The sequence below is a fragment of the Metopolophium dirhodum genome, chromosome 1 (assembly GCF_019925205.1).
Source record: "Metopolophium dirhodum isolate CAU chromosome 1, ASM1992520v1, whole genome shotgun sequence".
NCBI lineage: Eukaryota > Metazoa > Arthropoda > Insecta > Hemiptera > Aphididae > Metopolophium > Metopolophium dirhodum.
In genome coordinates this window covers 92,927,054-92,951,907 of record NC_083560.1, presented here as the reverse complement: position 1 = coordinate 92,951,907, position 24,854 = coordinate 92,927,054, and the positions used below count along the sequence as shown (strand labels likewise).

The following is a 24,854-nucleotide window of genomic DNA, read 5'->3' as shown; positions in this document are numbered from 1 at the left end:
TATGGTATAAAAATTGAAACTCTGTAATAATCTTCACAACTCTCAGTTTCATAGTTCGCTCTTAGTGACTGTTTCTTTACCGTTCTTGGACGTGTAATGACAATATCTAAATCAAAAGCCATATGTGCCTAAATGGACGACCATTTTCCAATTTAAGATCATTTTTATTAATGATAGTTTTCATAGATAGCCATCAGCCGTGCGTTGACATAATATGTTATGGAAACTTAGTAGACCTATTTTTAGAAACTAATTTATCATTTGGAATTTTACCAATTTCTGTGGAAATAACATTATTCCAGGGGGGGGGCAAGTGACCCCCTCCCCTGGGGACGCCCATGAAGTAATCAAATAGTTGATAAAGGCTTACAAACTCATAACAATAAATTTGTAGCCGAAAATTGAGAAATAGTCTTGGTAGATTTTAAATCAGTTTTATACCTACCTAAACAAAATTCAGTATACCGTGGTCACGATGAAAAAAACACATCTTGTAAACAAGGAATTTTTTTGGAACTTATAAATTTACTGGGATAATACAATCCTTATCTTTCACATCACTTATGTAAAATTAGTGAAAGTAAAAAAAAAACTGTTTAACATTTGTATCTAACAATACCCAAAATAAAATGTTAATAATATTGAGTGAAATGATTCGAGGAAAATTAATTGTTGAATTAAAGAGTAGTGGTGCTTTTTCTGTAATTATAGATATTACAACGGACTTGTCCAAATTAGAACAGTTGGCCTTTGTAGTAAGATTTGTTACAAATTATGGTTTAAATTCAAGATGCTAATGAGATGCTAGTGGTAAAGAATTGTTCAATACTTTTAATAATATTTGTGAAAAATATAAATCAAATTGGAAAGAGGAACTTATTGCACAAGCGTATCGTCATACAATATTGTCATGAGCAAGTTAAATACAAGGCGAGTATCAGAGATTAAGAACTTATGAAAAATTCCAGAATCCAAGAGCTATCTATATATGGTGTTTTGCACATGTGTTGAATTTAGTCATTGTAGATGTTTTTTTTTTTTTTAAACCTTATTTTTATTTTTTTATTTAGAAAAATATATTTACAATCTATTTTACAATAATCAGTAAGTATGATGACAAAGTTTATATAACATTATAAAATATTCGAATAGGAAGACCCTCAGTAGTGTCACCTGACCAGAGATTACATTAAGTTATTGTTTAGTTAGGTCATAAGTTATGACTCGTAACATTATAATTTTATACTTTGAGCAAGTCTCGGGGCCACAGCCTTTTTAGTCTTTTAGGGACGTGTGTTGCAGAGGATAATTTTTGGATTAAAGGATTATAATGAGTGTGTAGTTTAGAAAAGAATTTGGTATAATGGGATTTGGCCAATTCGTTAAGAGTGGGTAGTTTTAAATCTTTGTGGAGATTTTTATTTGTTACGTACCAGTGGGAGGAGGTGATTAGGCGTAAGCATATCGATTGAAATGCTTGTAGTGTTCTAGTGTTTGAAGGCTTTGAAGACCCCCATATCTGAATGCCATAGAGCCAGACCGGACGGATTATCACTTTATATATTGTCACCTTGTTTGTTAGGGATAGTTTGGATTTTAAAAGAGGTCTAAGGAGGTGCAGCCTGGAGTTGACTTGTTTACGCTTTAGTTTCAGGTGAGGGCCCCACGTAAGACGTTTGTCAAATGTGAGCCCTAAGTACTTAACTTCATTTGCTGTTGGAAGGACTTTGTTGTTGAGCATAACTGGGGGGCAGTCAGAGTTTCGTAAAGTGAATGTTACGTGAGTTGATTTGGTTTCGTTTATTTTTATTTTCCAACGGTTTGCCCATAAGTTGATCATATTGAGGTGATTTTGGATCCTTGAGCTAGCAATTTCTGGATCGCGATGTGACGCCGAAATTAGGGTATCGTCAGCGTATGTGCCAATGAATGTGTAATGAGTCTTTGGGATATCATGGGTGAAAACAGAGTATAGGAAAGGGGCGATGTCGCTTCCTTGTGGGACACCTGCTTTAATAGGGTGACATATTGAGTAGCTGTTTTTAAGACGAACAGTGAAGAAACGGTCTGATAGGTAGGATTTTAATAGTAGAAAATACGGGGCTGGAAGGAATTTTTTTAATTTGTAGAGTAGTCCGTCGTGCCAGACCCGGTCAAAGGCCTGAGAGACGTCGAGAAAAACAGTGGGGCAGAATTCTTTTTTTTCCAGAGCGCTGGAGATGTGATCGACGGTGCGGTGTAGTTGGTGAATGGTTGAATGATGGGCTCTGAACCCAAATTGTGTGTGTGGGATGATATTAGCATTGGTGGCGATGGAGAGTAGCCTTTTTAATAAAATGTTTTCAAAAATTTTTGATATGGTGGGAAGAAGGCTAATTGGTCTGTATGATTCTGGATTTTCAGGTGGTTTGTTTGGTTTGAGAATAAGAATTATGATAGAGTGTTTCCAGGCCCCAGGAAAGTATGATAATCTAAACAGTGCATTAAATAAATGGGATAAATAAATTATGACTTTGCGAGGTAGGTTTTTTACTATAAAGTTGGTAGTTAGGATTTTTTTTATTGCATTGTTTATTTCTTCGGGGGATGTGGCTTTGGCAGGCAGAGACATTGGGAGAGGAGATTCGAGGAAGTTTTCAACTATTTCCAGTTGAGTGGGACTGGGTTGAATATCATGAGGACAGAAGCAGTTTTTTAGGTGCTGAGCTAGGATATTAGATTTATCGGTGTCGGTAATAGCCCATGAATTGTCTTCTTTTCTAAGAGGAGGGGTGGGTTGGTTTATTCGTAATATGTTTTTAGTTGCTTTCCACAGAGACATATTTTTAGTGGTTAAAGATTCTACATAAGTGTTGTATGATTGACTTTTGTACTTTTGGATTTCCTTTTTTATTTGGATATTTAGTTTGTTGAGTTTGGTCTTGTCATTGGGATATCTAAAGTTTTGTCAGTGTGCCCTAGTTCTACGTTTCTCGGTAAGTAGAGCTTGTATATGGGGGGGAGTTTGGTTTTTTGTTTTTTTATTTGTTTGGGGTTTTACAGCAGCTTATGCGGCTTTTTGTATGGAGGTTGTAAGGTGATTAATAGCGTTGTTGATTTCATCGATTGATTTTAAGGAAACGTTGAGTTTTATGTCATCGTTTAAAATGTTTTTGAAGGTAGACCAATCTGTTTGACCGGGGGTGAGAGTTTCATTTTGGCATGGAGGAACGTTTAAACCTAGTTTGAGAATTATTGGGGTGTGATCGGAGGACAGGTCGTAGAGGTTGGTAAGGTCACTGAGTATATTACTTGGTAATTTCATAACAAAGATATCTAAGATATCGGGTAGTCTGTTGTTGTGAGAGGGCCAATAAGTTGGTCCAGGAGGAGCTAAGGAAGATAAGTTATTATTGTTTATGCAGCACTGTAATGCTCTGCCTCTGGTGTTGGGAGTGCGATTACCCCATGTTGTATTTTTCGCGTTAAAATCACCTCCTGAGACGAAGCGATGTCCCAGTGTAGAAAAGAATTCAGAGAAATGATCAATAGTGATGATGAGTCCGGGAGGAAAATAAATTGCGGATACAGTAATAGGTATGTTATTATGAGTAACGATTGAGACGCTACATGCTTGTATGTGAGGAGAGATGTAGGAAGGTAGTGGGTGATGGGGTGTGCTTGACTTGATGTAAATTGCTGAACCGGCGTGAGCAGTTCCGTCAGGGTGGCATGAGTAGTATGAATTAAAGCCATGTATTTTGGCGCATGAGGTAGAAGTAAAGTGTGTTTCAGAGATTAGGGCAATATCGGTATTTGTGTTAGTTAGGATGTGCTGTAGTTCGTCTAAGTGTTTTCTGAGGCCATTGGCGTTCCAGGAGAAAATGGTTAATGGATGGTTTGCATTTGAGTTAATGTTCATTATTGATTAAAATTTTATTTATAAGAGTCGTGAGTAGATTTATTAAGGGTGTGATAAGGGATTAAAAATTTTCGAGGAAAGATGAAAGTTGGGTGGAAAGTGGGGGTTCATTAGGCTCCCCTTTTTGAGGATTATATGGGCTGGATGACTTGACTGTGTCTGAATAAGTACGAGGAAAGGTGACATTGCTGAGGGGCTTACCCTTTGAGTTGTTTTGTTGAGTGTGTTGTTCGTTGTTGTCTGGTTGGCTGGAGATGGTTGGAATGGATGGGTCCTTGCTAGCGTCCTTCGTGTTTCTGGATCTTTGGAGTCCTTTGTGTACAACGCATCCTCTGTAGTTGGCAGGATGGTCTTTCCCACATAGAGCGCAGGTAGCCGGTAGATCCTTGGATTTTTCGCACATGTCGGTAAGGTGGGCTTGGCCACAGCGGACGCACCTTGGTTGGCGATTACAGTAGGTACGCGTGTGTCCGTAATTTTGACATCGGTGGCATTGAGGTATGTCACGTCTGGAATGAGGTTCTTCGATCTTGACTATTGAGTGGCAAATAGTCCTTAGCTTAAATATTTCTGGGTTGTTTGGTGCCGGATTAAGGTCGATGAAGAAGAGAGGGAGTGGAGTGTTGGGTTGGTTTTTATTCTTTATGTTGGTGATATTTCTAACCGAAAATCCGAGTTCGTTGAGGTCTTTGGTAATTAGTTCAGTAGGTGTTGTGTGGTGAAGGTTTTTTAAAACTACTCGATATGATATCTCTTCCTTCACTTGGTAAGTAAAGTATTCCACAGAATTGTCGTTTAGTAATTTGATTACTTGACGAAAGGATTGAGAAGATTTTAGTGTTAATTTGAGATTTTTGGTTGTGGTTTTGCATAGGAATTCTTCGTCGCCGATTAAGGTTTTTATTTGGTTGCAAAAATTTTGATAGTTGACTGGTGTGGTGATAAATATTGGTGGAGGAGTTGGAGGCAGTATGGTGTTTTCGGTTTGCATATTTTCGTTTTCACCCTCCTTTTCAATATTTTTTTCCGTTTCATTATCTGAGATGTTGAGTGCTTCGTAGCGGTTGGGAGTAGTGTATGTAAATTTGTTTTGTTTGGTATTGATTCCTTTTGATGCAGGTGAGATACCTGGGGAATTATGACGTTTTCCGGTTTTAATTATCCAATCTGGGCTGTCGTTTGGATTGTTCTGCGTGTTTTTTGCTATGACAATTTTTAATGATGAATTCTCTTCATCATTTGAGCCGCTCTGTATACTGTTACGTGAGGAAGACGAGTTTTTGGTAAGCGGGTTATTTTTGGCCGGCATTGTGCCGCGAGATTATCTACGGGACCAAGGTATGGGTACGGTACCTGGAACCGACGCTTGATAACTAATCGGTCTAATTATTGATTACCTTGCGATGATAAATAATTGATCTAATTAGTTAAAACACTTATTTGACCGTAAAGGTTTGCAATTACGGCCGATTAAAATGAGAGTAGTATGTAAATTTGAGAATTAATTTCCTTAAGATTTTGATCTAAGTTAGAGTAAAATCGGTTGCAAATTGCATCGGATAGCGTACGCATGGCGCGGAGCAGATTACACCGATGTGTATTGCTACGCTGACCGCGGTGAACTGTTGTAGATGTTTACGAGTCAAATATTCATATTTTTTTTTTATTTTTTTTTTAATTTTTTATTTACAATCTGTTACATAAAATGAACAATAAGTAAAATAGATAAGTGAATAAAAGTGGCTTGAGGAAAGGACAGATTTAAGAAGCCTTCCAGTGAAGACACTTTGTCAGCTATTTATATACATTTCTATAAGTTAACAATAAAGTTATAAATAAAATTAGGCAATTAACTAAATATTATAATATTCATATTAAATCATTTATTTCTAACATTCAATCTGTGACTTTATTTATGTCTGCAAGAAAACGGACGGCGGATTTCATTGAATTTCAACTTGTATTGTATCCAAATGCTCGGGTATAAAGAATGAAAAATCTATCAACCACTCGCTGGACCTCACACGACCGCGCAATTAATGTTGTTTTTTAAAGTACTTGGCTGTTGTGGAATCTTTAGAACATCTCACAAAATCAACTGACACCATCAAATCATCTTAAGTAAAAAGTATATACCAAAATATAACTTCATTCAAATTTATACAGGGTGCGGCAGTCAAATCTGAAGATTTGAAAAAATAAAAAAAGTAGAAAAACAATTGTTTATTAATTTTTCGCCAAACAAATAAAAATTACACAAGTGGAATTTTATGTTATATATTTAAAAGCTTCATTTTTTAATGATTGTGTCAGGCAAATTCCTTCCTTGGTGCGCCACACATTACTACTACATATATCATTACTTTTGTAATACGCTTTTACCGCGAACGCACGTTGTTCACTCGACCAATGCTCCATGATTACTAAATTCCGGGTATTTAAGAGCGATAAGAACATACTCAAAATCTCTACCACTTTGGCCACGCCCACCAGCTCATGTTAAAATCGTTGGGTTTGACTGCTGCACCCTGTATTAACCATATTGTTGTTAATGAAGAAAATATTTAGTATAACATCACCTCTCTCGAGTTATTTACAATCGCCTACTTTAGATTTTATTCAAGCATTCATTTTGATTGACAGTTATGAAAAATTGAAAAATGGCACTTTTTTACAATTTTGTATTCAAACTGATTTATATCAATGAGATGCTCATAAAAAAATAATATGGATTTAAGTTCAACTTTTTATTAATTACAGTAATGTGAAAGTAACTCGAATTTAGGTATTTACTAAATAAAAATTTTACTGCACATTAAATATACATGATTACATATTTATACAGATTAATTACTTTATGCATTAGTGAATAGATATTTAGGCTAACTGCCTACCCATAGCAATTATAGTACTGGACACCCTTAATTTATCTTTATTACCTTTTATACCAATAATTTGAATACTTGATCAATATTTTATAGTTGTATGCTATTATCTACTATATATTTAGATATTATAACCGTAGACCTTATACTCAGACACAGCACGGGCTTAGTTCCAGCGGCCTGCGTGAGTGCGTTGTTCGACTATTACTCAATTACTACGCACATGCGCAATAGAATTTCAGGCTGGACGATCGGTAACTGCGTTTTAAAAAAAATATTGTATAATAATGGATTGGTAAGTCGGTAAGATTACATTTATTTTTGTCTTTATTCTTGAGAGTTGGCGCGCACAGTGCATATACGTATAAATTATAAACCGTAATTACTAGTTCGAAATATTCTTATATCTTGACTCTTGTCAACACAGACATTCACTGTTGTTACTTGTTTTACATTTTATTTACTGACTACTGATCTGTGCTAATAACTTATTTGTTACAACAATCATAATATAATTATTAATATTTTAATAATGGTTATAAAGTGTTGTTTGTGACGTTCAATTTAAACCAAACTCTGAAAAATTTCACTCGTATAAGTAATATTTTAAAAGTAAGCTAAATAATTTTTTTCTGAGTTTTTTAGATTGTGAGCGGAGCAATAAATGTAGGTATTTGTTATACAATGATGTGTGTGTGTTTTTTATTATATTTATAATGATGATAATAATAATATATCGTATAAATGTGAATAAATATATTTTATGTCGTCAGAAATTACAACATTTCTATGCCGAAAGCTTTGACCCCCCCCCCCCCCCCACCACCACCAATGACTCATGCTCCGTCTATGATTACAATCATAGGCACAACGCACAAATTGACTAAATTTTTGAGGGGACTCTAGCCTAGGACTGCGTGATTATTTTTTTCCCCACAATAATCGAATAATCTGAGATTATTATTATATAATATTACGATTTTTAACCGAAATGACGAATAATCGAATAGTATTTGACGATTTATCGAATATTCAAATAATCGATTAATCGAATAATCATACTTATACTACACAATATATTATAGTGTTCTAATAATAATAATATACTAATTTTAGTAATCAAATAAATAGTCTGGTTTAAACGATTTATCCATAAAAATATAAAATAAACTAATACAACAAATATGAACTGCCGTTTACCTTAAGGGTAAGTCTTAATCTTGAAGTTATATTAAAATAAAATAATATTTAAAACACTGGTTTAACTATATAGTCCTTATTCATAGTTAAAAAAATAAGCTGGCTGGCATGTTCGTTAGTTAACGATGATCTATGATCAGTTAATATACATCTCCCTTTACTAAAAATACGTCCAGACGCTACGCTTGTAGCTTGAATGGTCATAACTTTTTTTGTTGAAACGAATATAATAGGGTAAGTTGTCTTGTTTATGTTCCACCAATCTAGTGGATCTTGTTCAACACCAATTTTTGGATTGTTAATGTATAAGTCCAATTCATTTTTTATTTTTTGGCTTAATGGAACTTCCTACAATGATAAAATTAAAAAAGTAGTAACAATAAAGTAAAATAATTTAACTTCAAATTCTTACTTGAAAATTATCCATATTATTATTTTCAGGTTTGAACTTGAAGTCCAGCAGTCCGTGGTGAAAGTAAAAACATCGGCGCTCCTAATTATGTTTCACTATACATAGACGGGATTCGGGATTCTGTAAGAGTTTTTCTACCTGGTAGCTTGTAGCTAGGATTTAACGTATTCACAAATAGTTTGAATCCCTCCTTTTCCACTAAACTGTACGGCATCATATTTGTTGCAATGAAATAGGCAAGTGCATTATCAATTTTGATTTTTGCACTTTTATTCAGAGTGAATTGTGTCATTTTCATTTGTTTAGTTAGAGTTGAATTTGTTTTGTGAACAATGGCTATTGATGAGGTGTCAGTAATAGGAGAAGGATAAATACACGAATCAGTTGAATCTGGTTGACCTAATTCTGGTTCATAATTTGAAGTAGAAGGTTGTGATATTAATGAATTTGATTCCTCAATCGCAGACCTAATAAAAATATTATGAAATAGGTAAATGTATATTTAGACATTTTTATCTTTAATTCAATTTAACATAAAGAAGGGGGTCAAGTGGATATCGCTCCGCTGTACAGTAGGTTACAAGTACGTCACTGTATAATGGATGGTATTAAATTTGAATTCAATGATATAATATCATTGTATACGAAAAACGATTCTGAGCGGAGACGGCATGTCAGTCTAGGATATTTTAAATTATATTGATATTGTTATTATACGGTAGCTGAATAAGTTAAATTAATTAATATTATTCATATTATTTAATTATTAACCTAAAATTATCAGCGATGCTGGAAAAATATTATAATATATACTTATTATACTTTTACATAAGACACAAATCAACTGGAATCGTCATTTTAGATAAAGCAGATGAATATTTGATAATATTTAGACATTTAGTAGATACCTACTAGATCTGCCATAATAACTAAAAGTCAGTAACGACATAAAGTTTTATTTAGAAATATTAAAAGTTTGTATATTTGGTAAATTTAGTTATTTATGTTGTCACCATCGCCCATAAGCCATAAGGACAACCCCCGGAGGCAGGAACTCAATCGATTTCTAACTTTTTAAGTAGGTACCTAGTATAATTTTGACCAACAGTTAATAAATAATAATTGAAATATTGAATACTCGACATACCTATAATTTTATAAAATGTATAAAATCTCAAGGGTTAGCTAATATAAGTCGCGTTGGAGGTTCGAATACAATATTATTTTAACGCTACAAAAATTAGTATTGCTTAACTTTTAAAAACAATTTCATGCATTTCAAAAATTATATAGGTATTGGGTACTATTTTCGGTAAAATTCAAAACTCTTAGCAATCGTAAACTATACAATAATTACAATTTGTATGTATTTTAAATCACACTTATATTGAACTAATATTTTACTATATTGAATCATGATCTACATTAGAGCTTATAAGTGTTTACTTACCTACTCATCTTCGTGTATGGAAACATTGAAAACGTCTTAATTAAATGTACTTCCTGATAATCCCATTCGAATTCGATCAAGTTCAATACATTTTGGCTTGTGTTTAAATTTTAAATGGTTCTACATGTTCGTTGTACTTGATCCAAGATTTTCATGTTTCTTTTTACATATTGAGCATTTAACTTTAAGACCAGCATTGTCTTTGCTAAAAACTTGCCATACCTCACTCATATTGAATACTTAGTACTTGGTACTAATGAAATAAATAATAAATATTTAATTATATGAATTCCTCAATGTATAATATATAAGATATAGTTAGCCACTAGTAACTACTATAACTAATAGGTAGTAAGTACTTACTTTCGTGGTTTTGTATTTCTGTAATCTGTATAATATATTATTTGGTATAATTATTAAAATCCACATGTGCTGATGGAGAATGGAGACGAACTAGTTACGAAATAGTGTTTACCGTCCGACGTCCATACTCTCTAACAATAAGTCAATAAGAAATATTACGAATGAATAATAAAATATAAATAGCATCTAATAATTAACCATAATCATTATCAGTTTATTTAGATTATAAATATAAAATGCAGTACGTGTTCAACCTTCGAACGTTTAACACGTGTGTATCGCGAGTTCGCATTTATCAAGCTTCCGATAGCATATCTTACTTAAATCGTCTCAGGTAATATGAACATTATCTGACCATTAAATCCCCCAGCATGTCAGCCAACCCCCCCAAAGGGCTCTCACCTAGGTTAATACCTCCCACCATAGGTGCAACAGCCCAAAAACAACAAAAAAATATTACTATCAAACCTCCAAGTAAGCCTTACAAAATTATTACATCACCAACTAAACTCAACAATCAAGTCACAAAACAACAATCCAGTCCGGGTACATCATTAGCGAGCGTTAACGCGGCTGCTAATCACAGTACCTCCACCGCATTATCTACATTGCATAATGCCTCTATCGCTAACGATCCCATTAGTAATATCGATAATAACTTCACCGTATTCAATTATCCATCGGCACCCCGTCGTCTCTGTTTAACACTCGCAACATTAATATTCCACAACACAATAATACTGGTATCACATTTGCAGCAATCGCCGCAAACGACAAAACACCGTCGAGAGACCAGGCGATAGTCTTCAACTCTATTGACGGCAACCCACAAAAAGATTATGTGTTAGCAGTTGGCAAAATAGTCTCTCCTAAAAATATCACATTCGTGTCTAGAATTTCTAACAACCGGTTCTGCATATTCTTATCCAGCAAACAAATCTTAGATAACTTAATAGAAACGCACCCCATCATAACAATAAACAACCAGGAATTACCAATCCGAAGATTAAACAACCCAGCCAAAAGGATAGTAATATCTAATGTCTACCCGTCTATCAACAACCAAATCATCCTAGATCAACTCAAAAATATCAACATTACACCTGTCTCCCAAATAAGCCACCTCAAAGCTGGAATATTCGCGGAAGGGTACGACCATATTCTCAGCTTTCGTCGTCAGATATACATAAAGTATGATGATATACCAAAACTCCCTAGCTCATTATTAATCTCTGCGAACGAGTCACAATTCCACATTTTCTTCACTGACGACAAAATAACTTGTTTCATTTGCAAATCTACGGGTCACACATCATTGACTTGCAAGAAATCGAATCTAAATAACACGGAAACAGACAAATGTTTTTAAAGACAACTTCACAGCTCACCTCAAAAATTACAAAGGATTCAGTAAAAATAGAATAATATCTGCCACGGCTGATTTAGTAATATAGTTTATTTAATTTTAGATACCTATCTATGAGTGCGGATTAGTCTGGGTTTTTTTCACCTTTATATTGTAGTGTGTACTAACAATATTGATTAAATCAGAAAATCCAGGGGGTCTTATCGCGTTACCTTTATTTATATAATTATATGTTTTATTATTTCATGTACTGCGTACCACTTGTGCCGGCGCTACCTCCTACTTTTCGACTTTCATGTTGCAATGTCATTAAGCGTTAGAGCATCGTGTAAGGTTGATGCTTCATTCTTTCACTAGTCTTCAACGTGTACTCCGTCAGTCGCGTTTTATGATTTTAAATTTATAGAAGTCGGAAAATTTTTACTGTTGGATATTGCTAGACAACTTTTAAATTATTTTTTCATTATATTTTATTATGTTAAATTTGAAACCACTTTGGACTTTTTTTTTAAACAATAAACATTTTACAATTAAATGAAAATTGAGCGTGAAATTAAAAACATTAAAAATATTATTTACTTTGACTATAAGACGTGTGAAAGACATATTGCTACTGTAAGTCATTCAATTTATTCCATTAATATTATATGATTATGCAATTGCCATTGCCCCCTACACCATATTATAATCTTATAATTTCTTAAATTAAGATGCATATTAATTTTGAATTTTATGTTTCATTTTATTATTTATTGAAATATTAAATTTATGCAACACTAAAAACGATCTTATAGATTAAAATCACATTACATTTAAGTACCTAGTTAACATAATTAGCTATTGTAACGTAACAGAATTTTAGGCATCATTATTATTAAAATACGCACCGCGAGCATACCTGTCTACAGTTAATTTAGCTATCAGCACACCTGCACACCATATTATAAATAAGTTATTGCGCGTACACAAGTGAAGCCACAACAGAGTTATGTAACACCTTGTCCCCCCCCCCACATCACGCAGTGGCCGTCATCGACTAGTCGCGGTTGTCCGCCACTCGCCTGTCGTCGGCGCTTTTATCACGTCCGCCGGTACGGGCCGCAGGGCAAGCTGTACTCCGCCGAAAATATTGTGATGTGTGTGTCTACGGCGATCGTACACACACACACAAAAAAAGATCGATAACTGTTTATTACAATGCTTTTATTTCATACGACACATACAAACATTACGAACAATTATTCACGTACCAGGACGGCCGACGACTGCCGGCGACTTGTCGCCTATATTTATCACAAAAACAGGTTCTAGAATGTTCGCGACCCGGCACGCCACCGCGCGACGGTTCGCGAAGATTCGTAAAGCCGATATATTATAATAATACTTTAATGTACGTAAAACGTACGTTCCCAACAATTGTAAATAAATGTTAAGACGACAACACTGACCCACTTCGAGCGACGACAAAAAGCTCCGCCGAAACCAACGGCTGGACTCCGGCGCCGCTGTGTTTTCAATTCTTTTTTCAACGGCCTACCGACCAGACGTCGCTACTCCAGATAGCGTTGCCAACCTCTGTGGATGAGTACATCGTACAACCACTAAAAAATTATCGTATCTAGCAAATTATATATCGTACAAAACAATAATAATTAGGCCGTCCTCCCACTAGGGCAACGCGACGCGACGCGACGTTGACGCGACTAAAAAAAATAATTGCCTAGCAAAAAATCGTACGATCTGATTTCGAGTTCTGCACATTATAGACGATGTTTCAGCAACTAAAATTGGCATTATACTGGTATTATCAAAACCACAAGAGACGAAAAACGAAAAGGAGATATTGGGTACATCCTTACATACAGAATAATATTAATTGTCGTATTTTTGTTGCCGCAAATAAATTAATACAAGATGACGTTAAATTTCAATCTTTTTATCGAATGTCGAAAGAAAGTTTTAACTTACTTGTGGAAAAAGTTGGACCAGAAATTGAAAAACAAGACACACATTTCCGCCGTTGTATTTGTGTACGTGAAAGACTACTAATAACATTGAGGTAATGGCTTAATTTTTACTAATATAAAAATAATTATACTAATATAAATAAAATAAATAATTATTATGACTCATATAATATTTAATATTTAATTTAATATAATAGGTAGTATACTCCTTGTAATTTATTACATATACATTTTTACATATTTATGAAATCTTGACAAACATTTTCGTTCTGGTTGCTAACTTCAGCTGCCACATACTGATTCTTCAGTAGAATGGATTGGCGTGAAACTATTTGAGTGGTTATAAGAATATATTGATGAACTTGAGAAAGTTGAAGATGTAGTCGGAGGACGAGATGGATTGAACATGGTTATTGGTAATTGATTTTGAGGAGTCGGATTTTCAATTAAAATGTCATCGACCAAATCCAATACTTTTTTTTTGAACTTTCTCATTTGTTGATCAGTCATGTTCTGGTAACAAACTAAGAAGAAACATCTTTCTTGAATTAGTTTCACAGGACTTTTCCTTCTTCATATTCACGAAATCAATAAAGGACTGGTCTACTTCGCTAACATCTAATTTTCGTTTCTTTTTGTTACCTTTTCCTTGGTTACGTTCCTGTATAAGAGGAAGACGACCTTTTTCATTGTTTGGTTTTTCAATGTTTATAATTTTATCGGTTAAATATTCTTCTTGTTCTACAATATCTTCATCTTGGACTTCAGTATCGCTTTGTTCATTATTTTCAAATGTAATTTCATTATCTGAGGTCGGAGAAGGGAGATTTACCGGATTAGTTATATCAGTGTTGGGTTTTACATATGGCAAAAGAAATTGTAAATATTCATTCAAATAATATGGCTCCTTTGCTTTTCTAGAAGATCCACTAGGTGCTGGTTTCATATTCCTGACAAATACAGTTCTTAAATTTTTCCATTTTTCTTTACACAATGAAACTAAAAATAAAATAATACAAAAATAATAAATAATTGAAATATACATAAACATAAATAAAAAATTACCTAAAAACTATTTTTTATTAGATATTTGGCGACGGGCTGCACTTATTCCAGCCTATCATTTTATTTTGCTCGAGGTGCCAACACAATCGGTAAAATAATTTCAGAATCTACTCAAAAAATATGGGAGTGTTTATTTAATGAATACATGCCTATACCAACCGAAGAACAGTGGATGTGTATAGCAAATCAGTATAATAGATTATGGAATTTACCAAATTGCTTAGGTTCAATAGATGGGAAACACATAAGAATACAAAAACTCCTTAATACAGGATCCACTAATTTTAATTATAAATCATACCATTCAATCGTTTTAATTGCTTGCAGTGATGCAGATGGAAATTTTATCATGATAGAAACTGGTTTCGCTGGTATAAATAGCGATGGAGGTATCTTTCGAGCATCAAGAATGGGTCGGTGGCTTGAAAGAAATGGTTTAAATATGCCACATCCTAAACCATTGCCTAATGACCCTAACGACATTTGTTTTCCTTATTATTTTGTAGCTGACAAAGGATTCCCTTTGAAAAAAAATTTAATGAGACCATACCCACAGAGAACTTTAACAAATAAAAAACGAATATTTAACTACAGACTCAGTAGAGGTAGAAAAACTGTTCATTTGGTATGATGTCACAAAAATTTCAAGTACTATTATCACCAATACGATGTAATAACAAAACTACTATTAACAATATAATAAGATCAGTATGTATTCTCCACAATTTTATACGTAAAAGGGAAGGTCGACAGTATATACCTTCCCCGTTGATTTTGATGAAAACTGTCCAGAAGACGTTCAAGTACCAGTTGAGTTTCTCAGAGACAACGACGATCAAAATGAGTTGCTGAGAACACGAGCGGCGAGTGATATGAGAGATTATTTGTCTTCATATTTTGTTAAGCCTTATGTATCGCTGCCATGGCAGTGGAATAAGTGTGTATAATTATTAATATTATGGTCTAAATATTTGATAATAATTTTCTTTTAAATTTGTTTTGAAATAAGTATATGAAAGTGCATTTAAATGCATATTATTATTAATTATTATTTGTATTATTTTGTATTTATTAATACGGTAAACTGCATAACTTGTTTTCATATCTACTTAACACAATAAATAAATATAATTCATACATACCTATTTGTTAAAAACAAAATACTATACCTAATATCGATGACCGATAATATTAGTTGTCAAATATTCTGGATGGGTAGGGTGGTAGAGTTTTTAATATTAGTACATTGTTCTTATTTTATTTTATCATAGTGACAAAATATGTACGTGTGTAATCTTACCTACGCCCATGCACAAGTCACCAAATATTACTTTATAAAATAACAAACATTTTTTTTCAAAAAATACTGCCAGTGACTTAAACTACTACGCTTAGTAGGATGTTCCGATTTAAATGTTGAAAGCAGATTTGAATTCTCCTCTAAATGTTCTATGCTTTAACTGTCACACATTATTCATATTCTATATCAATGTATTTAAATTTGAAATTATATGAATATGATCTATTCTTACTATTTTTGTTAGAAAATTTCTAAGCAAAAAAAAAATAATAATCAGAAAAATAAAATTGTATAAGCATAGATAATTTAGTGATAAATTCAAATCTGTTTTCTAAATTAATATCAGATCATTATATTGGGCGTAGTTATTGAAATCGTGAGCTATGTTTTCGACTGAAAATTCACTTATAAAGTTATAATAATATATTAAAATATTAAATATATGTTATCGAAAAATAATACACACTTCTAAGGTGGGCCCAGGGCCCCCACATTCCTAAATCCGGCCCTGACTTTATACCATAATGGTTAGGTTAGGTATTGTTAACATATTATGTTACAATAAATAATATGAACTAATAATAAATAGTATTACCTGTTTCTTTCACTTCTTCTGCAACTTTTGACTATGCCTTTTCTGTTAAATCTTTTCTGGCGTATTCTGGTAATTTGTAATTATATAAACACGGATATTTTTCCATAGCCTCAACTAAGTTTATAGTTAACACACACTCTTTTTTCGACATAATTTTATAATTATAGTTATCTATATAATAATTATATTATATAATACTATTACAATGAAATAATAAAATATAATGAAATAAACACGAGTATAATTCAAGTGATGTAGTGGCAACTATTCATCAAGCGACTGACAGCACTAGTCGCGCGCGATTAGTTGTTGTCGTGTCGCGTCGTAGTCACATCGTGTCGCGTCAGTGGGAAGTCCCCGATATATTTATCCGTGTTTTATAAGACAAACGATTATCACGCGATATTTATTTAAAATCGCGTCGCGTCGCGTCACCCTAGTGGGAGGACGGCCTTAGTAATACAATTGATTATAACTACTAGTATTATATTATTAATGGTAATACATTTTCGTTGTGGCCATAAACAAACTTTATATTATGCCGTATCACATTATCACGACTGAATTAGTACCACTAAATACTTACCTCCACGAAAACCCGCTTTGTAGTTACATGCCAACCATAATATTATATTCATTCATACCTCATAGATAATATAAGATTATATTAGGGCTCTAATCACTAGATATATGATAACAATTAAACATAAAATATTATTATTGATAACTCATTACTCAATGTCTCAGTCTTAATACTTCAATACTCAATAGCCAAATAGTCAATACTCATAAGTCATAATTCAACTATAATAATATGTGTAATATAAATGTTATTACTTTTTAAACCTACGGTTATATTATTAATTTTAACACCTAAAATACATTTGTTAGTATACAAATTCCACATACCTACAGAAACATAATAATATAAAAAAATAAAACAATAGTCATTTAAACTTCTCGATATATAATGCAATTAATGAATAAACTGAATTAAAAGTTTAACAAAAACAAAATAAGGAACTTATAACTAAATATAAAAACTAAAACTATAGTCAGTTAAATGTATTGATAAATAATTAATTTAACATGAACAAAATTAGGGAAAATTTAACTTGTGGAATATATAAACAAAATATATTATTATATGAACAACAAAACTATAAACTTTAGTAGCTCAACTTTTAGTTAAATAAAACAGATTATAATTAATAAAAATATCACAATGGTCATCACTTATCGGTCTTCTTCCTCAACTTCAAATCTTAATACATTAAATATATTATCTGTGGTACCTTCGTTATCATCTGATTTTGCATACAATATATTTTTTGTCATTCGACTAAACATTTCATCATTGACCTGAAAGTTGACACAATTTTTTCCACTGTCTCTGCCACCTTTTATGTGCTGTTTCGTATGAAGCGCCCCATTTATAGTTTCAGTGATTAGTCTGTTTCTTAACTTAGTTTTCATGCAGTTCACTGTTGAAAACACTTTCGCAATCGGCATTAGCATGGGGCAAACTTAATACTGACAAAGCAAAATCAGCTAGCTCATTATAGTCACCAAGTTGTTTTACTGCTGACCTAAAAATTGAATATTTATTAGTTTTTTTAGCATGTTACATATCAATATCAATTTTAAAATAAAAAAAAATTACCAAAATAAATCCGGATATTTTACATCTATATCCTCATTTAAACCAGATAATGTGATGGGCAGTCTACACTCTACGCCATTGGCTATCAATAGATTGCATCAGTTGGCTGTTGTCTTCTGGAACGATCCTAGGTACAGTTGTCATTAATGGCAATAAAGAAGGAATTTCATCTCTAAAACCTTATGATGTTGCATTAATTGGTTTAAGTGGCTTTAGTTTTGACAATACTGGATCATTCATGTTGTATCTTTTTTTAATTTCAACTGTAGCTGATTGTAAAAACTGCCTACACCTGCACAATTTCTGGTTTGTCCTTGTATCTCATAACACTTATGCCCAAATAAAGCTGGTTATTAATTAATTGGTATTGACCGTTTTTCGGATTTATTTCATCTAATGGTGTTCTAGAAATATAATCTTTCTTCAAAAAACATTGAAGGATTTCTGTGTATAAGTTGATTATCATGTCGTGTAAATCATTTACCACTACTTCCTTTGTTTGAAAAAAACTATTAAATCTAAAAACAAAATGCATTTAAACATTAACAATTCAACTTAAAAACTTTAGTACTTACTTGTTAAACATTGGTAGAATCCAATCAAGAAAGTAGTAGTATAGCTTCATGAAAGGATCATTTAAATTTTAGAATATGTGCTCTGTGGCTATTAAGCGCTGTGATAAATATGTATCAGTATAATACAAGTTCAACGCGTCCCATTGTTCCAGGAGTCTCGAGACCACAGCACCAAGGGATAACCATCTTGTCTGGGATGGGTGCAGCATTTTATGTGGTTCGATATCCATAAAGCGTTGAAATTGTTTTAGCTCACTTTGGCGGTTTGAGCTGCTTTTTAAAAAATTGTATATATTTCTCGCCAAATCTTTCACATGAGCGTGGCAGATATTTGCACGCTTCACTGACACAGAGATGAGCAGAATGGCACACACACTTCATAATAAAGATACCTGGGCAAGAGACACGCAACCGAGAAGCAACAGAGTTATTCTCCCCCATCATCACGTTGCAACCGTCTGAACCAAAACCAATTATGTTGGACAATGGTATATTGAAATCACTAAGTGTTTATTAAGCCATTATATAAATGTTGAGCGGTTGCCGAAGATGGATTATTGCTGTCAAACACATTGTGCAGTTCCCAAAATGTACTTTCTATCCGTTTTGAACCTTTATCATAATATCTGAAAAAAAAAATATTCAATTTAGTATATTGAATAGATATTATATTATAATCAATAAGTTACTCATACCGTACAACTACACATGCTGTTTTAATGGTTCCGATGTCAGTTGACTCATCAGTTAGTAAGCTAAAATATCCCTTAAGATATTGGCAAGTTCATTTTTTTGAGTGGCACCAATAACATTTTTTATAATGGCTGTAGTCTTAGTTCGTTTCATTGATATCAATTTAGCAATATCTATAGGTATAAATGATAAAATATTAATAACTTAAGTTAAAAAGTCACTGGTGAGTGCTGGGCATTTTTTTTTATATATAAAATCTCATGTTTGATATATAATGTAATAACTAGGACCTAGGTACATAAAATAATAAAAAAATTTATACCTGAGACAGGAAATATTTCTTTTAATAAGTCAGTTAAGTGATCCGATGCCAAAAATGGAATGTTGTGTTCCGCAAAATATCCAGCCTATTTGATTTCTGCATTTTGAACAGATCTATGTGTTCTATTTTCTAACGAAGGGGTTTTCTCATCAAAAAATGTCATGGGTTTTTGTTTAGATGGCGCACAAGATAAAAAACTACAATGTTTTTTCCCTTTTGCATGATTTTTGAGAACGGTTACCTCTGAAACCATAGAGACTTTACAAAATGTACATTTTGCTTTTGTCTCGTCGGTATCTCGTTCAATCCAATATCGAAAGTTTTTATCCGTTTTCCACTCTGAACGGAACTTTTGGACCCGGTGCTTAGGTTTTTCATCTTTTGCTAAGTCTCCACCTCGCATCATTCTTTTTTTTTGGCGTACTACAACCGGGTGTATCATGGTCTTCATCCATATTAATTGTTAATTAATAAATTTAAAAAAATTTAAAAAAGTAAAAACACGTAGTGAACACGACTGACAAGAATACACTGTGTTCGTGCTGTAAAAATACTGCAAACATGAACGATGAACATGAACCGACGAAACAATACAAATCGGTGATCGGTGAACGGTCATATACTCGACACTCGTGTTATAGTCGTCTGACTGTGTAAGTGTATGACACTATGACAATAATTGACATTGACTTATCTTGATATTTATAATATAATTGACTTTGTAGTTCGTACATCGACGACGGTCGACCGCAGTTAGTCGCTATTCAATAGTCAATACTCAGAATTTACTATATAGTATATTTATAGAATTTTGTGCGTGCGTGCGATAAGATAACGACCGGTTTTCTGCCACTACCCGGCACCCGAAAATCATGCACGCCTCCGTATATTATGGATAAATCCTTATGCTAAAAATACTTCTTAGTGAAATCAAATTCGGTAAAGTATATTTTAAGAAGAAAACAATTTGAAATTATATATATCATAAAAAAAAAAGGTTTATGAAAATTATCGTATTTTCTTGTACGATAATAAGTATGTATCGTACATCGTACAAACGACTCAAATTATCGTATATTATTTCGTCCGCCCGGTCTGCACCAATAAAATGATGGGCTAAGGACAACGTTTATAGGCCCAAGGCGGGCGATGCCAATGCAGTAGTAACCTAACCAGCCAACCACATCGCACAGTTGTGTGTCGTAATATATTCATTTTGTTTCTTTCCCTGTCCCCCCCCCCCCTGAACAAGCACGTATATTGTTGAGGCGTCGCAACATGCAGGTCCCTACATTTTTTATTCTCCTCCAGATGTAATCCTGGCGGTCGCAAGCTCGCTCACACATGATTTTTCCCGGGAACCCTGTGAGGGCACATCATGAATGATATGATGCGTACCCTCCCGTGGGCCGGGAAAAAATGGCACAATTCCATAATTGTATTGCCATTGCCATGTGCCAAATTGATTATTATTATTTTCTTCGCCTATTTTATTATATAACCATGTAAAATACAATCACAATATGATTACCTAACTTATTCTTATTCTCAATGAATACAACCTTTTTCCACTTTATAGAAATCCTTAAAATTCAATTTTTAATGCGCGTAACAAAACCTATGAGTTTTACTGACTTGGCCATCGGATCACACGCGGTGCGGCTCATAGGTCACGAACAAAGTGTTTCCCTTTGGTCGTAGGTTTTAGGCCATTTTTTACATACCGCGATATTTTAATAATAACACGAAAAAGGCACTAGCTTCGCTCGCAAGTCTATAATTATTTATTTAGGTACGGTATAATAATGGGCTGAATACAGCATAGCAAATTTTATAGAATCATTCATTTTTAGAATAAAAACATTTTACCATTTACCCAACTCGTTGTTCCTAGTATATAAATTATATTTGAGAATTAATTCTGTAACACGAATAAGTATAAGTAATAAAAACGACCACAAAAAAATATATGTCATTACTCATTTGCGACATATCTAAAATATTTTAACTTTGGTAATCTGTGTCACAGTTTAAATTTGAAATATTGGAATAATAAAAGTTTACTGAACTCAAATCTGTAAATCTACCTTATAGCACATAATCGTGAACAAATAAAATGAATAATTGGACAATTAAAAAATTATATAGATATATCATAAAATAAATTGAGTATTCCTGATTTTACATATTTTATTATTAACAGAAAGATTACTCATTTACCTATAGGTACACAGTCATTGTTGTATCGACGTATTGTACATGCCTACCCACAATTACAATTAACTTACAATCAGGGACGGACTGGCTCCTCTAAAGCAGCCCGGGGATTTTTTTTCAAATGGCCCATCGCCAATGGCTCCACAGCTCACCCACGTGAGTTGCGGCCCGACTTATCGTTTCCGGTGTTGGAGACCGGTGAATTCCGGCCCGATAATATTTTAGGTATAGGTTAGTTGCGACCCGAGTAATTATCATTACCTATGTACCTTACCTATATAATATATATATGCCTATTACCAAGGCTGGTCAAGCTAACGATTTTTTTTAACTCAAAAAGTTAAATTATTTTAAAATAATAAAGTTAAGTTAAGTTAAAAGTTACTCATATTTTTTCGTTAAATAACGAGTTAATTAACTTAATGTTTTAACTTAATTTTAACTTTTAATTCGTTAATGCCCAGCCTTGCCTATTACTTATGCACCTGTAAGACAGTGTTGCCGATGATGTGGTAATTAGCCCATACGCACAGTGGTCTGACAAGTAATTTTAGCTTGCCGAAATTAGTATCATCTTTAATTTATTAGATATTACTATTTAATACATCAAAACATATGTATTCGAAGGCAACAAATTCAAATTTGACAATATTTTTTTAATTCAACCCATTATTATTAACATTTTTGATATTTTAAAAAAAATTTTAAAAATTATAATTTTTTTTTTTACAATAATTTATTTTCGTTCAAATTTTTAATTTTGTAAGATTTATTCAGAAAAAAAAAATGGATTTTACATTACATACACATCATAGTTAAAAAGGATGCTTTATTATTTAATGGATTTAGTGCACAATGGAATAATAAACTGTTTTTTATATACATTTTTACTTTATTTATTCGATATTTACAAGGTTTTGTGCTTCATCGGAAAGCTTGAGTATATTTTTTTTTAGTACGTTACGTAAACTTGATATAACTGGATCCGATGATACACATAACATATGTACAAGATCTTCATTATTATTGATCCTAGAATTTTTTCTTGAATGATGTTGTCTAAATATCTTAAAATCTTTATTTCTGCATTCCTGAGCTTCCTCGGATAATTGACCTAATAGTTAATATATAAAATAATAAGCTTGTACGAATGTAATATAAATATTTTGAGAAATTACCAATTGGAAGTAGTGCGTGTTGAATAACATCAGCACCGTGTATTAATATTTTATGTACACTCGCGGGCATGTTATACCATGGATATAGAGTAATATAATATTTTGCTGTATCCAAACAATAGTTCTTAAATGATTCTGTATCTATTTCGTAATCACTAGCTAAAACCATCAGTATATTTCCAAATTTTTTAATAAGTTCTTCATCTATATTGGTAATTTTGGCAGACTTTTCAAAATTTTTAAAAAATTTTCTAGCTGTATTACCATCGTTTGTCGTACCATGCCCTGTAACAAAATATTATTTATTATCTAAATATTGTTTAAATAATCTTTCAGTTGTTTTTGTTTATACCTTGCAAAACTATATCGACTAAAAGACCCATTTCAGATCTAAACTCATCTTGAATCTTTTTTTTTCTTTCCGAAAATATTTTCTTGTGTTCTTCCGATCTAAAATTATGTTAAGAAAAAATTATCCTAATACATTTATTCAATATGAAAACACGATTAAACAAACTAACCTGACTTGCCAACTTTTAAAAGGTAAACGATAGGATACGTGCAGCAAACATTCAAAAAAACGTATCCAAGCATGTAGTTAGTGTTGATAACCCGAACCTAAAATTATCGGAGTTAATTTTAATTTTGCTTAGTTTATCTATATCGTTTACATTTTTTGGCGTACATCCGCAAATATAACAAGACTGACTTGATGTACTTGTCAATGAATTACATACCTAAAATATACATCAATTTAGAAAAATGTCAAAAAAAAAATTAAAATTAGAATAGAATCCGAAACAAAACTTGTTTTTACCTTTCCATCGACCATTGAAAATATGAGTTTATGCTGAATATTTAGATTTATGCCATTATGTGTAATATTTGTTGCTACTAATTTGTTAATTTGCATTTCTATATCCTCTACTTCTTCTTTAGTACTTTCCTTAGTTTCTTTTTTAAATAGGAACTTTATTGGCCGGCAAAATCTAGTGGATGATGGTCGAGGATTTTCCCAAATAGTATAATTAATATTATCTTTTACTACGCGTAATTAAAGTGGTACGATTGAGAACATAAAAATGTCATGATCAGTAGATGATGGTGAATGTGGTTGATTAAAATTTATTCTATATTGAGACTGACCACTGCTACCATCACACCCCCACTTGTATAACATTTCTAAATTATTCATATGTGATTCAATTGGTCTAATATGTTGTGGGATTTGTATGATTCGATTAGTTGTGTGGTCCAAGAGATCTTGCAATGGAATTTTGCATCCTGATTCTGTGATTTCTACGTTATTCGGATTACATTTTTTTTTTCCAGTTATTATATCATCGTATGGAGGATATATGTCACAATTTCGTTTTTTTGAGCTAATTCGTATATTAACATACTGTTGTTTAGTTAGTTTATTATCCATTAACAGTGCTAAAGCTTCATCAATACTATAATACTCTTCCCAGATAGTTGATATTTAGCTGAGGCTGCAAAGCTGAGTTCCGGAGAAGTATACGATTTTACTAAATGTTTCACTTTATTTATTTTGGTTCTTTCGGCACACTCGTTAAAATTAATTTTTGGTCGACCCACACTCTTCGAACTACTTTCATTGTCTGTAGGTAATATGAAATTTTTTTTTAACCATTCACTATTTTTTTCAATAAATCTGTCATAGGTTCTTTTACTTTCTGAC

The 24,854-nt window shown here is 32.7% G+C and overlaps 1 protein-coding gene and 2 pseudogenes across 1 annotated transcript; 1 reads left to right on the top strand and 2 right to left on the bottom strand.

The window, feature by feature from the left end:
- The first annotated feature begins 14,754 nt into the window (after positions 1-14,754).
- Positions 14,755-15,556, top strand: LOC132945958 (uncharacterized; annotated as a pseudogene).
- Positions 15,557-17,740: 2,184 nt separating this feature from the next.
- On the bottom strand, positions 17,741-19,186 carry LOC132945949 (uncharacterized; annotated as a pseudogene).
- A 58-nt stretch (positions 19,187-19,244) lies between these two features.
- Positions 19,245-23,589, bottom strand: LOC132945941 (uncharacterized). Its single transcript, XM_061015782.1, has 6 exons — positions 23,505-23,589; positions 23,153-23,437; positions 22,886-23,088; positions 19,999-20,202; positions 19,438-19,508; positions 19,245-19,368 (listed from the first exon to the last, which is right to left on the bottom strand). Exons 1-6 carry the CDS (start codon positions 23,533-23,535, stop codon positions 19,245-19,247), a joined length of 918 nt encoding a protein of 305 aa, XP_060871765.1. The 5' UTR covers positions 23,536-23,589.
- Between the last annotated feature and the right edge of the window lie 1,265 nt (positions 23,590-24,854).

Excerpts from the sequence above, each read along its gene's own strand:
- LOC132945941 (XM_061015782.1), bottom strand. The coding sequence starts at position 23,535 with ATGGGTCTTTTAGTCGATATAGTTTTGCAAG. Across the intron at positions 20,203-22,885 it reads CCGATGAAGCACAAAACCTT|ACCATGATACACCCGGTTGT; the intron begins GTAAATATCGAA and ends ATATGGATGAAG. Across the intron at positions 19,369-19,437 it reads ACAGCATGTGTAGTTGTACG|ATATTATGATAAAGGTTCAA; the intron begins GTATGAGTAACT and ends TTTTTTTTTCAG.